Source organism: Trachypithecus francoisi, unplaced genomic scaffold (genome assembly GCF_009764315.1).
Source record: "Trachypithecus francoisi isolate TF-2019V2 unplaced genomic scaffold, Tfra_2.0 Lachesis_group5, whole genome shotgun sequence".
Lineage (NCBI taxonomy): Eukaryota > Metazoa > Chordata > Mammalia > Primates > Cercopithecidae > Trachypithecus > Trachypithecus francoisi.
Genome location: NW_022681470.1, coordinates 12,064,104 through 12,082,732, shown reverse-complemented (window position 1 = coordinate 12,082,732; position 18,629 = coordinate 12,064,104). Strand labels below are relative to the sequence as shown.

Genomic DNA, 18,629 nt, shown 5'->3' with positions numbered 1-18,629 from the left:
TTAGCTGGGCATGGTGGCTGGTGCCTGTAATCTCAGCAACTTGGGAGGCTGAGGCAGGAGAATGGTTGGAACCTGGGAGGCAGAAGTTGCAGTGAGCTGAGATGGTGCCATTGCACTCCAGCCCGAGCTGACAACAGCAACACTGTCTCAAAAATAAATAAATAAAGGAGCTTTACAGAAACTTTCTGATGTTTTTTCCTTCTTGACGGTAACATTGCCTACGCTAACTCTTACAAAGACAAGACAAGAAAGGGAACTTGAGACACCATTACATATAATTCTGGACTTAGCAGTTTAAATCCTTATTTTTTTATGACATTAAAAAATGTCTATTTTAGGCCAGGCACAGTGGCTCACACCTGTAATCCCAGCACTTTGAGAGGCTGAGGGAGGCAGATTGCTTCAGCCCAGGAGTTCGAGACCAGCCTGGGGAGCATTGTGAGACCCCTGTCCCTACAACATTTTTTTTTTTGAGCTGGAGTTTTGCTCATGTTGCCCAGGCTGGAGTGCAGTGGCATGGTCTCAACTCACTCACCGCAACCTCTGCCTCTCGGGTTCAAGCAATTCTCCTGCCTCAGCCTCCCAAGTAGTTGGGATTACAGGCATGTGCCACCATGCCCAGTTAATTTTTGTATTTTTAGTAGAGATGGGGTTTCTCCATGTTGGTCAGACTGGTCTCAAACTCCCAACCTCAGGTGATCTGCCCCCCTCGGCCTCCTAAAGTACTGGGATTACAGGCATGAGCCATATCGCCCAGCCTACAGAAAGTTTTAAAAAATTAGTTGGGTATGGTGGTGCATGCCAACTACTCGGGAGGCTGAAGCAGGAGGATTGCTTGAGAGGTGGAGGCTACAGTGAGCCATGATTGCAGCACTGCACTCCAACCTGGGCCACAGAGCAAGACCCTGTCTCAAAAATACATATAGTATTCAAATAAACACAATAATTATAGAAAATTGGAAAATATCCATAAGCAAAAAAAAAAAAAATTAGTCACCTGTGCTCTCATCACCCAGAATTAACCATTGTTAACATTTTTGTTATAGATCCTTCCAAACTTTTCTCCATGCTTGTGACTGTATTTATAATACACGATTTACAGGGATATAAATGAATTATTTGTCATTATAAGAACTGCATTATAGCCAGGCACAGTGGCTCACGCCTGTACTTTGGGAGGCACAGTGAGCGGATAATGAGGTCAGGAGATCGAGACCATCCTGGCTAACACAGTGAAACTCCGTCTCTACTAAAAATACAAAAAATTACCCGGGCGTGGTGGCAGGGCCCTGTAGTCCCAGCTACTCGGGAGGCTGAGGCAGGAGCAGAGATGCCTGTCTGTTCTCAGGATTGTAAGGTGTTGCATGGAAATAAGAAAACTGTACAATGTTTCTCACTACAAGGCGGGGTCAGGAGATGCAAACAAAATGATGTGGGGGTTCCAAGTGAGGTGGAATTCCAGACAGCGGCCGGGAAGACTTCATGGAAAGGAGGAATCCGAGGTGGGTTTTCTAGGATGGGTAAAGTTCATTAGAGGAAGAGAAGTGCAATAGAGGAAGTTCGGTGAGAAGGAGAGGAAGGACATTCTGATCATGAAGGAGACACTGAAAAAGGCGTGGAGACAGAAAAAGATAAGGCCTTTTATGATTCTTTAACCTACCACTTTTTAAGAACCTTTAAAAAGAGATTTTTAAAACGAATACTTGGCGCTGACAAAGGTGAAATGACTGGGCATGGTGGCTCACACCTGTAATCTCGGCACCTTGGGAGGCCGAGAGGGGAGATCACCTGAGGTCAGGAGTTTGAGACCAGCCTGGCCAACCTGGTGAAACCCCATCTCTACTAAAAATACAGAAATTAGATGAGTGTGATGGCGGGTGCCTGGCATTCCAACTACTCAGGAGGCTGAGACAGGAGAATTGCTTGAACCCAAAGGCGGAGGTTGCTGTGAGCTGAGATTGTGCCACTGTACTCCAGCCTGGATGACAGGACGAGAATGTCTCAAAAAAAGAAAAAAAAAGAAAAAAGAAAAAAAGAAATTCGTACTGTAAACTGGTACAGCCTTTCTTTCTGGAGAGCAATTTGGGGCACATGCACCAGTAGCCTTAGAAGGCTCATTCTTTTGACTTAATTATCCTGTTAGTGGTGAGATGATTAAAGATGCGGCCAAAATTTATGTGAAAGGTGTGCATCACATCTTCACTCAGGAGAATTGGGGAAAACCCTAACTGTTAATAGTTTATCCAAAATTCATATATATATAATATATACGTGTATATATGTGTATATATGTATTATATATGTGTGTACATATACATATTATATGTGTATATATGTATTATATGTGTGTATTATATATTATATACGTATATATGTATTATATATGTGTATATATGTGTATTATATGTGTGTGTGTATATATATACACGTGTGTGTATATGTGTGTGTGTGTGTGTGTATATATATATATTCCAAATTTTCTACACTGAGATTAGATTAGGGATTTTGTTTTGTTTTTTGAGACAATCCCACTCTGTTACCCAGGCTGGAGTGCAGTGGCACAGTCATAGTTCATTGTAACCTGGAACTCCTGGGTTCAAGCAATCCTCCTGCCTCAGCCTCCCAAGCAGCTGGGACTGCAGGTGCACACCATCACACTCAGCCAATTTTAAAATTTTTTTTGTGGAGATGGAGGTCTTGCTGTGTTGCCCAGGCTCGTCTTGAACTCCTGGCCTTAAGCAATCTTCCTGCCTCAGTTTCCGAAAGCACTGGAACTGTGGGCAGAAGCCACTGTACCCAGCCAGTTTTTGTTTTTGTTTTTTTTAAATTAAACTTTAAAAAAGAAAATGCAGGGAACCGAGTAGTCCAGTTTGGTTGAGCACAAGTTATATTGAGGCAGTCATGGAAAATAAAACAGGAAGAGAGCATGGGGAGCATGGAGTGGAAGGCTGGGACTTGGTAACTAGACAGATACAGCAGAAGAAAATCTAAGGACCCCAGCAAAGCTTAAGTGTACATAGGGAAGTCCAGGTATTCTTAAAAGGTGCACAGAGAGAAATTTTTTTTTTTTTTTGGAGACAGAGTCTCGCTTTGTTGCCCAGGTTGGATGGCAGTGGTGCAGTCACGGCTCACTGCCGCCTCAACCTCCCAAGCTCAAGCAATCCGCTCACCTCAGCCTCCCACGAAGCTGAGACCACAGGCATGTGCCAGCACACCCGGCTAATTTTTAGGTTTTTTTTTGAGACAGGGTTCCACTATGTTGCATTGGCTGATTTTGAACTGTTGGGCTCAAGTGATCCTCCTGCGTCAGCCTTCCAAATTGCTGGGATTACAGGTGTGAGCCACTGTGACTGGCCAGGGAGAAATTTTTGTTTTCCCAGGGTGCTTTTTACTTTTTCTTTTTTAATTTCCATAGTTTATTGAGGAACAGGTGGTATTTGGTTACATGAGTAAGTTCTTTAGTGGTGATTTGTGAGATTTTGGTGCACCCATAACCCGAGCAGTACACACTGCACCCGGTTTGTATCTTTTATCCTTCACCCCCTTCCCACCTTTTCCCCCTGAGTCCCCAAAGTCTATTGTATCATCCTTTCTTTTTTTTTTTTCCTTTGAGATGGAGTCTCACTCTGTCGCCCAGGCTGGAGTGCTGTGGCCGGATCTCAGCTCACTGCAAGCTCCGCCTCCCGGGTTTACACCATTCTCCTGCCTCAGCCTCCTGAGTAGCTGGGACTACAGGCACCCGCCACCTCGCCCGGCTAGTTTTTCGTATTTTTTAGTAGAGACGGGGTTTCACCCTGTTAGCCAGCATGGTCTCGATCTCCTGACCTCGTGATCCGCCCGTCTCGGCCTCCCAAAGTGCTGGGATTACAGGCTTGAGCCACCGCGCCTGGCCTGTTATATCATTCTTACGCCTTTGCATCCTCATAGCTTAACTCCCACTTATGAGTGAGAACATAGGATGTTTGATTTTCCATTCCTGAGTTACTTCACTTAGAACAATAGTCTTACCAGGCATGGTGGCTCACGCCTGTAATCCCAGCACTTTGGGAGGCTGAGGCAGGCAGATCACAAGGTCGGGAGATTGAGACCATCCTGGCTAACACGGTGAAACCCTGTCTCTACTAAAAATACAAAAAATTAGCCGGGTGAGGTGGCGGGCACCTGTAGTCCCAGCTACTCAGGAGGCTGAGGTAGGAGAATGGCGTGAACCCGGGAGGCAGAGCTTGCAGTGAGCCGAGTTCGCACCACTGCACTCCAGCCTGGGTGACAGAAGGAGACTCCATCTCAAAAAAAAAAGAATAATAGTCTCGAATTCCATCCAGGTTACTGCAAATGCCATTAATTAATTCCTTTTTATGGATAAATAGTATTTCATCATATATATATAAAATCAATGAGTGGATAAAGAAAATGTGATATATATATCACATTTATCACATATATCGTATATATATATCACATTTTCTTTATCCACTCATTGATTTTCATGTAGTTCTAATCGTAGAATTCATACATTTTTTTCTATCTTGCATTTTTCCCATGACATCACAAACATTTTCTAGGTTGCCATATTGTCTTCATAGTTACTTAAATAATATTCCATCAAGTAGTACAATCATTTATTTCACTAGTCCCCTAACTTTAGACATTTTGGTTGTTTTTGAAACTCAGTAATGTAAATAACACCGTGATAACAATGTTTATGTAAATGCGTATTTTGGATTCTCTCCTTAGGATGGATTCCCAGGAGTTACATTAGTAGGTCAAAGAGTATGAGCATATTTTCGTGGCTCTTGTTTTATTGCCTTTGAATTTCTACTGGCCTCAAGATAGCTGGTTTGCTCCCTTATGATCACCAGAGTTACTCCCTCTGTCCAAATTCTTTACCTTCCCAAACTGGGAAGGCCATGACTCAACGTAATATATATAGTAAAGGCCATTATAACCTTCCCCAGAATTTTCCAAGCCAGTGGCCTTTCCAAGCCAAGCCCACTTTCCAAGCAAAGTGGCCTTTGGCTATTAAAATCTGAATTCAGAGGGCTCATGAGACTCAGTGTTGTTGTAGAATTTAAGCTGCTTAATTTGCCGTGTTGTTTAGACACCACTTAATACTTTATTACAAATGACTTGTCCACGCCTCTCACCTACAAACTTTGTCCTCCTCCTAACATGCCTCCTGCTCGTCACATGAGGCTGCAGTTGAGTCTTGAAGATTCAGTAGGAAGGCGGCCCTTCCTCTGGTGTGGACGCATGCTCTTCATGCTGAAGCTCAGCGGAAAAGCCTCCTGCTGGGTTTTCTGCCTCTTTCCCTCCCACTGCACACACCCCAGGGTGCTGGCGCCACTTCAAAGGGAGCCTGTGGGTGAAGAAAGCACAGGTAAAGGCAGAGGGCTGATAAGGGGGCCGTAAATTTAAAAAGTAAGATTTCTGGCACTATCAACTATCGCTTGTTTTCAAATATGCATATGGAGTGGATATTCCAGTTTTCATGTCTGCGTTGTTGTTGTTGTTTTAAAAAAAAGACCTTTCAAAGAAGTGTGCAGTTTTGTACACGCTGACATGGTGTGTTTGGTGTTAAACTGTCAGGGCTGACTGGTCACTTGGAAGGGGCAAGGGCTGAGGTGCATGCAAGTGTGGGCTGGTTACTCACGGGCACTGCAGACCTTTGTGCCTCGGAGAGAGTTCTGTCTGCTGGAGCCTTATTCTGGCCAGCAGTGTCACACATGCACACTGTAAGACATAGTCTTGGAAAGAAAGGGAAACTGGCTTTAAAAATTCCTACTCCTTCCAGCAAAGCAAGCCATCTTTGGCTATGAAGAATAACACAGCCAGGCGCGGTGGCTCACGCCTGTAATCCCAGCACTTTGGGAGGTCAAGGTGGGCAGATCACTTGAGCCTAGGAGTTCAAGATCAGCCTGGGAAACGTGGTGAAACCCCATCTCTACCAAAAAAAAATAGCCAGGTTTAGTGGTACGTGCCTGTAGTCCTAGGTACTCAGGAGGCTGAGGTGGGAGGATCACCTGAGCCTGGAAGGCAGAGGTTGCAGTGAGCCAAGATCATGCCACTGCACTGCAGCCTGAGCAACAGAGTGACACCCTGTATCAAAAAAAAAAAAAAAAAGTAACACATTATTAGAAATGAGCATTCTTAGGCCGGGCGCAGCGGCTCACGCCTGTAATCCCAGCACTTTGGGAGGCCGAGGCGGGCAGATCACGAAGTCAGGAGATCGAGACCATCCTGGCTAACACGGTGAAACCCCGTCTTTACTAAAAATACAAAAAATTAGCCGAGCGCGGTGACGGCGCCTGTAGTCCCAGCTACTCACGAGGCTGAGGCAGGAGAATGGCGTGAACCCGGGAGGCGGAGCTTGCAGTGAACTGAGATCGCGCCACTGCACTCCAGCCTGGGCGACAGAGCGAGACTCCATCTCAGAAAAAAAAAAAAAAGAGAATTCTGAAATAGTCTTCCATATGATGCTTTTGACAATTCAGCAGGAAAATAAAGGATGTAAGAAATGAATGCGTATGTTAGGCCTCTTGTTGACCTGTGGATTAAATTGTTTCTCCCTGCAGAGATCAGCAAGGACAACTCCTGCAAAGAAAACTGTACTTATTCCTCCTGCTTGCTCCAGGCCCCCACCATCAGTGACTTGCTCAATGATCAGGACTTATTAGATGTGATCAGGATAAAGCTGGATCCATGTCACCCAACGGTGAAAAACTGGAGGAATTTTGCAAGCAAATGGGGGATGTCCTATGATGAATTGTGCTTCCTGGAGCAGAGGCCACAGAGCCCCACCTTGGAGTTCCTGCTGCGGAACAGTCAGAGGACGGTGGGTCAGCTGATGGAGCTCTGCAGGCTCTACCACAGGGCCGACGTGGAGAAGGTTCTGCGCAGGTGGGTGGACGAGGAGTGGCCCAAGCGGGAGCGTGGAGACCCCTCCAGGCGCTTCTAGAGCTCTTCTTCTTCCTTCATTGGCCTCTCCGGACGTTGAAACAACCACAGATCAAGAAGGAATGTGAATCTGTTCTTTTGTAGGAATTTAGTATGAGGACGTGGAACGGTAGACACTGGTTTTCCCCAAAGCTGGCAGTTTTGTGGAGGGGTAGCTTGTTTCGGTGGTGGATCTCTGTTTAGTTTTGCACATCTGTTTTAATTTAATATTCAAATCTGGAATTAGGAAAGCATATTTTCTAGTATCCGCTAAGGGCCAAAGTCCTACAGTCGGAATGGATTCATGCCATGGTGAAAATAAAATTATCCTCTCCCTGAAATACGGCTAAAAATTTAAATAGGTCCTGAGACTGCTGATAGGCCCAGACATACCCACAGCACTATATGTAACATCTCTCCTGATCAGTGCCATTCCCACGGTTTCAAAGAAAACAGCAATGAGGAATGCTCACCTCAGTGTCTGCAGCACCCTCCACGTCTCTCCTAGGCGATGAGACCCAGTGGCTAGAAATTCACCACGTCTATTCTCAAGAGCCATGCCAGGGAGATCTTTGACTCTCATGGGAATCCCACTATTGAGGTTGATCTCTTGACCTCAAAAAGTCTCTTCAGAGCTGCTGTGCCCAGTGGTGCTTCAGCTGGTATCTGTGAGGTCCCAGAGCTCCAGGACAATGATAAGACTCACCATATGGGGAAGGGTGTCTCAAAGGCTGTTGAGTACATCAATAAAACTATTGCACCTGCCCTGGTTAGCAAGAAACTGAACGTCACAGAACAAGAGAAGATTGACAAACTGATGATCAAGATGGATGGAACAGAACATAAATCTCAATTTGTGGGAATGCTATTCTGGGGTTTCCCTCGCCACCTGCAAAGCTGGCGCTGTTGTGAAGAGGGTTCCCCTGTACCACCACATCGCCAACTTGCCTGGCAACCCCAAAGTCATCTTGCCAGTCCTGGTGTTCAATGTCATCAATGGCAGTTCTCATGCTGGCAACAAGCTGGCCATGCAGGAGTTCATGGTCCTCCCAGTCGGTGTGGCAAACTTCAGGAAGCCATGCCCAGTGGAGCGGAGGTTTACCACAAGCTGAAAAATGTCATCAAGGAGAAATAAGGGAAAGATGCCACCAGCGTGGCGGATGGAGGCGCGTTTGCTGCCAACATCCTGGAGAATAAAGAAGGCCTGAAGCTGCTGAAGACTGCGATTGGGAAAGCTGGCTACACTGATAAGGTGATCATCGGCAGGGACGCAGCGGCCTCTGACTTCTTCAGGTGTGGGAAGTGTGACCTGGAATTCAGGTCTCCCGACGACCCCACAAGGTACATCTCACCTGACCATCTGGCTGACCTGTCCAAGTCCTTCATCAAAAACTACCCAGTGGTGTCTGTCAAAGATCCCTTTGACCAGGATGACTGGGGAGCTTGGCAGAAGTTCACGGCCAGTGCAGGAATCCAGGTAGTGAGGGATGGTCTCACGGTGACCAGCCCAAAGAGGACCGCCGAGGCCGTGAATGAGAAGGTGTGCAGCTGCCTCCTGCTCAAAGTGAACCAGATTTGCTCCATGACTGAGTCCCTTCAGGCGTGCAAGCTGGCCCAGGCCAGTGGTTGGGGTGTCATGGTGTCTCATCATTCTGGGGAGACTGAAAATACCTTCATTGCTGACCTGGTGGTGGGGCTGTGCCCTGGGCAGCTCAAGACTGGTGCCCATTGCTGATCTGAGCGCTTGGCCAAGTACAACCAGCTCCTCAGAACTGAAGAGGAGCTTGGCAGCAAGGCTAAGTTTGCTGGCAGGAACTTCAGAACCCCCCCGGCCAACTAAGCTGCGGGCAGGCAAGCCCTTCAGTCACCTGGTGGCTAATTAGACCCTTCCCCTCGTGTCAGCTCGGGCAGCTGAAGGCCCCTGACCAACATTTGTAGGGGCCGCTGCTAGTTAGTTCCCCTCGCCCACCGCCGTGGAGTTTGCACTGCTTCTTTAGAACTTCTACAGAAGCAGGTTGCAGTGAGCCGAGATGATGCCACCGCACTCCAGTCTGGTGACAGAGCGAGACTCCATCTCAAAAAAAAAAAAAAAAAGAATTTCTACAGAAGCCAAGCTCCCTGGAGTCCTGTTGGCAGCTCTAACTTTGCGGTCATGTAATTGGCCCAAATCATTGTTTTTCTCGCCTCACTTTCCACCAAGTGTCTGGAGCCACGTGACCCTCCGGTGTCACCTCCAGGGTGGCCACAGGCAAGATCCCCAGTGATTTTGTGCTCAAAATAAAAAGCCTCAGTGACCCATGAGAAAAAAGAAAAAAAAAAAAAAACAGCAATGAGAAGTGACCCTGTCTTGTTGGTTTATTACTTTTTTTGTTAGAAAGTACTTTGGTGAATTAACAGGATGCTGTTACTCTTGAGAACACCTGCCCCATCTTTTTTATGCAAATATGTTTACAATCGGTGGACTATCAGTAATGTCATTTGCTCAAATATTTTTTAAAGACCTGTAGAAACTGATGATTATTGGGAAAACAGTCAGGAAGCAGTGAGGTAATCAAGGCCATGGGAATAGTGTTTGACAAAGAGAGTACTCCAAATCCCCTTTGGTTACTCAGGACTTTAAAAAAGAGAGTACTCCATCACACCTGTAATCCCAGCACTTCGGGAGGCTGAGGCGGGCGGATCACGAGGTCAGGAGATTGAGACCATCCTGGCTAACATGGTGAAACCCCGTCTCTACTGAAAACACAAAAAATCAGCCGGGCGTCATGGCATGCGTCTATAGTCCCAGCTACTTGGGAGGCTGAGGCTTGAACCCGGGAGGCGGAGCTTGCAGTGAGCCGAGATCGCACCACTGCACTCCAGCCTGGGCGACAGAGCAAGTCTCTGTCTCAAAAAAAAAAAAAAAAAAAGGACTCCAAATCCCCTTTGGTTACCTGGGACTTTAAAAAATGTAATGTGATAGTTAGGCTGGGCGTGGTTGCTCATGCCTATAATCCCAGCACTTTCAGAGGCCGAGGTGGGTGGATCACTTGAGGTCAGGAGTTTGAGACCAGCCTGGCCAACATGGCGAAACCCCGTCTCTACTAAAAATACAAAAATTAGCCAGGCGTCATGGCAGGCGCCTGTAATCCCAGCTCCTTGGGAAATCGAGGCATTAGAATTGCTTGAACCCAGGAGGCGGAGGTTGCAGTGAACCGAGATCACGCCACTGCACTCCAGTCTAGACAGCAGAGCGAGACTCCATCTCAAAAAAAAAAAAAAAATGTAATAATAATAATAATTTAATGTAATATTTACTTTTTCATCCTTTGTGTAAGGCTGAGTGCTTCACCCCTAAGATAAAGCTCAGTTAAGAAATAAATGAAAATCCAGTAACCTACTGGTGAAATGTAACCACCTCCAGCTTCTACTAGCCTGGCTTAAAACAGTACCTCATCACACTACACAGCGGTTTATCCAAGAAGAGGGAGTCTTTATGTGGACGCTGGGAGGGAAGGGATTCCTTCAAATCCAAACTTTAAAGGATTTTAAACAAACGAAACATTTGGTTCAAATTTGTTATTGGAAAGATCAGTTTTTCTAGGTAATTTGGGGGAGAAAAGATAAAAGGCAAAGCCTTGCTTTGACTGACAATTCCATGAAAGTGCTATTTAGTTTTGGTTATGGGCTTAGAAAATTGAGACACTTAGTTCAATTTGGAAGGATTCTGTATAAGTCCCTGATTAAAATAAGCAAAAATGATGAATAACACTGATTCAGTGCAACCGAAAGATTAGGATTAACTCAAAAGAAAGTTATTTTCTAAACCACCATGTTTTTTTCCACTGACAATTACAGTGGTTTTCATTAGGTTGCTAGCACATGAAGTCAGCTTCACCATCAATTGTAAACTCTAAACTAGCAAAATCTATTATAGAGACATACTTATCACTTCTGATTTAGTGCTCATCTCACCCAGCTCATCTTCTCTTGTCAGATTTATGAGATAAATGTCAGATTTATCACCAGATATATTGAAAGTAACAGCCAGTAATAAAATGTTGAGATTTTAAAAAATAGATTCTTTGGCAAATTGGTGTTCAGTGAGGCAATTATGAAACATTGTTGTCAGCCAGGTTCCGGGCACTGTACAGAAGCGGTTAGGAGTTCTCGCCATCTACAAATTGGATTTGATGTATCACATTCTCATTAAACTACGTGTGACACATTCTCATTTATTAGCCCAGAATTTACTGCGGGGAAATGGAAGAGGACATTCCTTTTTTACCTTTTGGAGAAGTGGGATTTAAAAGGCTGTGGTTGTTTAGTGTTGGTGGTAGCAGACCCCAGCTGTCCCATGCTCTGCACTTCTTCTATCCGGCCACCCCCGGGGATGCAAAGAATGGATCTCGGGGTGACAATCTTCTTGGCACGACTGCCTGGCCAAGTGCCTCCAGAAAGCCCCTTCCTTCCCCCATCTCCACCCAGGCCCACTTGTCACCTGAGCCTAACACCAGCCTGCAGTCTGTGGCCACCATCCAGGCAGTGGGAGAGGGAAAGGGGAGGGTGGGAGGGAAAATCCCTTTCTATACTCTCCTCACCTGGTTCTTTTCCTCCTCCCGCCTCTGGGCCTCCACCCCCCGCAAACAAAGACAGAAAAGATGGAAGAACAGGTGGGACCTGCACCCCCCACCCAAGCCTTCATCCCGGTGGAGGGGGGTGGGAAGGTTTCTCTCATTTCAAGAGACTCCTCCACCTCAGACTGACAAAAGGGTAGAGGCCTGGCAAGAAGAAAGGGCACCCTGGGGAAGAAGGGCATTGAAGTAGCACCTGCGGCCGGGCACGGTGGCTCACACCTGTAATTCCAGCACTTTGGGAGGCCGAGGCAGGTGGATCACGAGGTCAGGAGTTCAAGACCAGCCTGGTCAAGACGGTGAAACCCCGTCTCTACTAAAAATACAAAAATTAGCCGGGTGTGGTAGTAGGTGCCTGTAATCCCAGTTACTCCGAAGGCTGAGACAGGCAACTGCTTGAACCGGGGAGGCGGAGGTTGCAGTGAGCCGAGATTGTGCCACTGCACTACAGCCTGCGCGACAGAGTGAGACTCCGTCTCAAAAAACAAAAACAGAAACAGCACCTACCCCCACCCCCTGCCCATCCTCCTTCCCGCCCCGATCCTTTCCTAGTCTTCACTCAAGTCCTCCGCTCAGAGGAAGCCCTGCTCTACTGAAAGCCACAGGGCCACTCTCGGTGGCCTGAGACAGCAGCCCAAGAAGTGGGCTTCTAACTCCCTCCGAAGGGCCACAGCAGCGAACATAAATAAAAATTGTAAAATGATCTTAAATTCTAAATTCTAAATTTGGAAAATTTAGTGAGCACAGCTTCTAGGGGGCATGTTTCCAAAATTCCAACCACGAAAGTGCAGTCTCAAAACCGACTGTAAACGGAACGTACCGTCTTATCTGAAGCACAGCTATTGTTCACAAGTGTCAGTGGAACTTTCCTTCCTTGAGACGGATCAGAAATGTCAAGCAAGATGACATTTGCTGATTTGCAGGGTTCAGGCAGATAAGATACAGGCAGAGTTGAGTGTGTGCCTTTATCCTTAAATTCAGTAATAACAGGAATAACAAGAAAAACACAGGATCACAGGGTAACCTCCCACTTGTCTCATTTGGTATCATTATTTCCAGAGTCCTGATTGCTAGTCATGTCTAACACTGGATTTATCATCATCTCGTTGCTAGCATGGCTAGGAAAGCTTTGAACATCCTTATAGTTCTGTTTTAATTCCTATTAAAATTGCATGGGGAAGGTCCAAGGTGGAGGAATTTTCTTTCTTTTCTTTTTCTTTTTTGTAGAAGGCGAGTTGGCTGGGGGCGGTGGCTCACGCCTGTGATCCCAGCACTTTGGGAGACCAAGGCGGATGGATCACCTGAGGTCAGGAGTTCAAGACAAGCCTGGCCAACCTAGTGAAACCCCATCTCTACTAAAAATACAAAATTATCTATAGTCCCAGCTAGTGGGAAGGCTGAGACAGGAGAATCACTTGAATCCGGAAGGCAGCACTGAGCCGAGATGGCGCCACTGCACTCTGGGCGAGATCTGCCACTGGGCGAGACAGAGCAGAACTCCATCTCAAAAAACGAGAGTTGATATAAATTTGCTGTTATAATTTGACTGTACTGTTTCTTGCACGTGTTGTCATCTGTAATGACTGGAGTTTATGAAAATTTTTGATGAGTAGGAACATGCCATTAACAGAGAGAAATTTAATCAAAAGATTTTTAAAGTTCCTTCGGAGTCCAGACTTTGACTAAATGTAGTATGATTTATATCAATGTTGCATACAAAAATATCAAACAGTAATTCCCAACTGAAATACAAGTATCAATCAATTGTATAACAACGCAAAAATCATTTTATTTAAAGTTAATTTATAGCAAATAAGTACTGTAATAGCATAAGCATGATGATACTTTACAAAGGAGAGAGTGGAAAGGTAGGACATTATAACTAATTGATCAAATAATTGTTAAAATTTAAGTTTATTAATACTTTTACTTCTGTCCATAGGGATCCATGTTAAATTGGGCATATTATAAACTTAACTGCTGATGATGAGGTCCTTTTGCTATTAGACATCTAGTTTTTATTTCTTTAAATTATTTTTTGGAGACAGGGTCTTGGTCTGTTGCCCAGGCTGGAGTGCAGTGGCGAAATTATAGCTCACTGCAGCTTCAACCTCCTGGGCTCAAGGAATCCTCCTGCCTCACCCTCCTACCTCACCCTCCTAAGTAATGGAAACTGTAGTCCTATACAAGCAAGCCTGGCTAATTTTTTTTTTTTAAGTAGAGATGGAGTTTAGCTATGCTGTCCAAGCTGATCTCAAACTCCTGGCCTCAAGTAATCCTCCCACGTCAGCCTCCCAAGTGCTGGGATTACAGGCTGGAGCCGCCATTCCCAGCCTAGAATGAAATATATTTTGCTAAATTACAGGGCTGGGTGTGGTGGCTCATGCCTGTAATCCCAGCACTTTGGGAGACTGAGGGTGGGAGGGTCACTTGAGGTCAGGAGTTCGAGACCAGCCTGGGCAACACGTGATAATTCTGTCTCTATTTTAAAAAGAGAAAAATCTGGGGTATATTCTCTTAAACAAAACTTTGATCTGTAATGGTAGTTGATGAGGTTCTATGTAGTATGCATTTCCTTGGTTGCAATAGCAAATTACTGCACACAGAGAAAGGAAGGCCACACTCGCCCACACATCCACACACAGGAGGGCTCACACAGGAGGGAGACTCAAAGAAGGCACGTGACTTTTCAAATGGCAAAGGTTTACATTGTTAGGGCTTAAGTGGTGCTGGGATTTCCCACAAGTACTCAAAAGATCAACTGTATGAACAAGTCACCCATTTTTACGGCACTAAATAATAATTATTCAACAACATAGAAAATATGTGGTAGCAGACAAAAGATGCTGCGCCCTGGAGTTTCCTTAATAGTAATTTTTATGTGGTACTGCCCCCTGCTGGAGTATAGCATCTATACACATCCTTTCTGACTGGGCTGACGTCCTAAAACCAGCCTAGGACCAACCAGCCTTTTATTAATATTAATTCTTGGCCGGGTGCGGTGGCTCGCCTGTAATCCCAGCACTCTGGGAGGCCAAGGCGGGCAGATCGTGAGGTCAGGAGTTCAAGACCAGCCTGGCCAACATGGTGAAACCCCGGCTCTACTGAAAATACAAAAATTAGCTGGCATGGTGGTGCATTCCTGTAATTCCAGCTAGTCGGGAGGCTGAGGCAGGATAATTACTTGAACTAGGATCCAGGAGGCAGAGGTTGCAGTGAGCCAAAATCGCACCACTGCACTCCAGCCTGGGCTACAGAGCGAGACTCTGTCTCAAAAATAAATAAAAATAAAAATAAAAATAAATTCATTCTTGGTTGTATGCTAAAAGCCTTGCAAGTAGCCCCACTAGAAGATAGAAGAGTGAGGCTGTTTTACCAATGAGCACATACAAGCAGAACGAGGCTGGCATAATTGAGATGAGGGTCCCCGTCCTCTGGATGTGTCCATCGCTACTTCACCCTGTCATTCGGATCCAGTGTGTGACCAGCCAACTCCAGTAACAGTTCCATACTCTGGGAATTATTTTTACCACTCAGCAGGATGCCTTCTTCCTGTAGACTTAGGCTTAGCCCTTTGTGGGCTTTTGGTCTCTTTCCCTTTCAATTTAGCATCCGAGGAAGCGGTTGTGACCAAAGGTAGCTGTAATGTTAAAGGACAAAGTTCATAGTTACAGCAAATATTGACCCAGAGCACTATCCTTGTCACTTCCTCTATAATATGCAATGCAAAAATATGTTCTTTTAAGTACAATATTAATAAGTAAGGTCTAGGAGATTTTCTTCCCCCTTCCTTTCTCTTTTAGATGAATTAATGTTTTACCTAGGTTTGAGGAGACTGTCCTTCTTATCACATCTCTTTCCACTTCTGCCCTCCTTGTTTGATAATTTTCCTCTCCTCTGGGTCCATGTCATTGTTTCGTGTCACTTGTTTTCGAGCCATTCACTCATTTCTCAAATCAGATTTCCTCCATATGCCGACAGCCTTCCTCTCCCCGCCACGGGCTTCCTTTTTCCTGACCGTGCCGAGGCAATTGTTGGCTTGTGTTTCTTTCTTTCTTTTTTTTTTTTTGAGACAGACTCTTGCTCTGTCACCCAGGCTGGAGTGAAGTATCGAAATCTCGGCTCACTGCAACCTCTGCCTGTCAGGTTCAAGCGATTCTCATGCATCAGCCTCCGGAGTAGCTGGGATTACAAGTGTTTGCCACCACCCCTGGCTAATTTTTAGTAGAGACGGGTTTCACCATGTTGGCCAGGCTGGTCTTGAACTCCCAACTTCAGGTGATCCACCCATCTCGGCCTTCCAAAATGCTGGGATTATAGGCATGAGCCTTGGCTTTCATCTTTAATGACACTTTGGTCCTACTATTGCTAAAACCATTTTCTACTCTTTGAAACACAGCTTATCTACATGAGCCCAAGGCAGTAGCAACGTTCACCCCCATGTCTTCTCTGATCTCCACCTTCTGAACCCTGTGTACTCGGTTGTAAATGGATGAGGGCAAGTCTTGCTTCCTTCCCCTGTGTTTACAGAGGATCGTGGCTGAGATGCTGGGCCATGCACTGGGCCTGCTGGCACCCCTGGGCTGGTGGATACCGCCCCTCGGGGTGCTCACCACCTAGACCAGAAGAACCAAGGTGAGGGAGAACCTGTTCCCTTTCTTCCTGTGGCTGCAGGGGCTGCGAGTCATGGGTCTAGTGGCCGTGTTTAGCTAGGGATGCCTCCTAGAAATCAGCTCCACCGCTGAAGAGACCAAAGCAATGCACAGTGCCACTTGAAATTAAACGATTGAGCTCATCAGCGCTTTTGCAAATGTACAAGAGGGTAGTTTCCCTGGACATCCTGAACTCAGCCATGCTCTTCTATTTGGTGTAACGGCCCAGTGACCCCTGCATCTTCCCAAGGCAGGTCCTCAAAGCTTCATGGAGGATGTTCCTTAGCCGCAAAGGTGATGCTCTTGAGCTCCTAAATCTTCGTGACACTGTTTATACATCTTTGTGCTGTACTTTTTAAGCTGCTTTCATGTTATCATCTGTATGATTGTATGTTTTGCTTCTAAATAAGTAAAGATTATTTTAAACTCTAATAATGGGTGCTACAAAATTAAAGATGTCAATCACTGTCTCTGATGAATTATTTTATGTAGATTGCAACACAATCATTGATTCATGTGTACTCTCAGCACACATGATTATCAGCCATCTGAGCACCTACTGGCTTTCTAAAATGGGCCCTGGATGCTGGGGATGCAAAGATAAGCAACACATTTCTATCCTTAAGGAGCCTGTGGATGAGGGAGAATCACTGCAGACAATGAGGGAAGCTACCGGAGAGAGCAGTGCACACGTGGTCCAGAAATGGGTGGAACAAAGTTGAGAATCACTGAACTAAGAGAAAAGACAGGCCATTGACAATCCAAGGCTGGGCACAGTGACTCACACCCTAATCTCAGCACTTTGGGAGGCCAAGGCAGGAGGATCCATTGAGCTCAGGAGATAAAGACCAACCTGGGAAACGTATGGAGACCCTTCTCTACAAAAAAAAAAAAGAAAGAAAAAAATTAGCCTGGCATGGTGGGGTGCGCCTGTGGTACCAGCTATTCAGGAGGCTGAAGTGGGAGGATTGCTTGAGCCCAGGAGGTGAAGACTGCAGTGAACCATGATCACGCCATGGCACTCCAGCCTAGGGAAGAGAGCAAGAAAGACCTTGTCTCAAAAAAAAAGAAAAGAAAACTCCAATCAAGTGTTTCAGACGTTGTGATATGTGCAAGTGAAAGGTGCTTTCACTGTTACTTTTCACCTCTCCTCATTTTACATCTCTGACCCATGCTTGTCCTCTGAATGACCAGACATTCCTAGCTATGGACTTGGTGTCTCCACATGGAGCCTCTCAGGCACCCCAAACTCAGCCTGCTCTAAGCTGAACCCATGATCTTTCCTTCCAAATTTGTTTCTCACCGGAGTTCCCATCTTACCATCCACCTAGTTGTTCAAGTCATCCTTAGACCTCCCTCTCCTTCCCTGTCTGTTCTACATCCCAAATATCTCTTAAATCCTTCCATCCTCTCCCACCTCACAGCCACCATCCTAACCCAAACAGCTACCCTTTCTCACCCAATAATGACCTCCCGGCTGTTGTTTGTAGAGCTGGTGAATCCTTTCGTCTTCAGCCTGAATCTCTTTTGATGAATTCCTTTTTTTTTTTTTTTGAGATGCAGTCTCGCTCTGTGGCCCAGGCTGGAGTGCAGTGGTGAAATTTTGGCTCACCGCAACCTCCACCTCCCAGGTTCAAGCGATTCTCCTGCCTCAGCCTCCCGAGTAGCTGGGATTACAGGTGCACGCCACCATGCCCAGCTAATTTTCTGTTTTAGTAGAGACGGGGTTTCACTATGTTGGCCAGGCTGGTCTTGAACTCCTGACCTCAGGTGATTCACCCACCTCGGCCTCCCAAAGTGCTGGGATTACAGGTGTGAGCCACCGTGCCTGGTCAGATTCCTATCTTGAAGACAAAGCCCCAGACCATTGACACAGCCTGCAAGGCCCTGCATGACTTTCCTCCTGCCCCAGTACCTCGTGTCATCTTGCTCTACTCTCCTGCAGCTCCTGAGGCTTTAGCCACCCTGGAATTCCAAGTCCTCATGGCCATTTTTTTTCCTGCTCCAGGTGTCACCATGTGCCATCCCCTCTGACCTTGTCTACACCCACGCATCCTTCTTCTCCCACCCCAGCCACACTCATGTGGCACACTGTCCTTCCCTGGCTAATCCTCCCACACTCAATACCACTTTCTCCGGGAAATTGCACCCAATCCTCTGCCGCAGTTGTCTCTCTATGACCCACTCCCACAGCTCTTGCCACAATGGTAATTGTTTGATTCCTACTTGTCATCCCTGCAAGGCTGCAAACCCCAGAGGACAGGGACCCTGTGTTCTCCTTCGCCTCTGGATCATCAGCACTACCTGAGTACCTGGCCTAGAAGAGATGCTAACGATGCTGAATGAATGAAATGGGATGAACAAATAGATAAGTGGAAAGCCTCTCAATAAAGCAAAACCTTTTTTTTTTTTTTTTTTTTTTACCATTTTA

The 18,629-nt window shown here is 46.0% G+C and overlaps 1 protein-coding gene and 1 pseudogene across 2 annotated transcripts in view; both read left to right on the top strand.

Annotated features, from left to right (window-relative positions):
- Positions 1–9,237, top strand: part of EDARADD (EDAR associated death domain) — a 90,841-nt gene extending 81,604 nt beyond the window's left edge. Inside the window, 1 exon segment of the mRNA XM_033196838.1 lies at positions 6,573–9,237. Coding sequence (XP_033052729.1) covers positions 6,573–6,955 — 383 coding nt within the window. The 3' untranslated portion in view covers positions 6,956–9,237.
- LOC117074892 lies at positions 7,481–9,241 on the top strand (annotated as a pseudogene). The gene has a single exon (XR_004433752.1). The product of XR_004433752.1 is annotated as an alpha-enolase-like (transcript).
- The last annotated feature ends 9,388 nt before the right edge of the window (positions 9,242–18,629 follow it).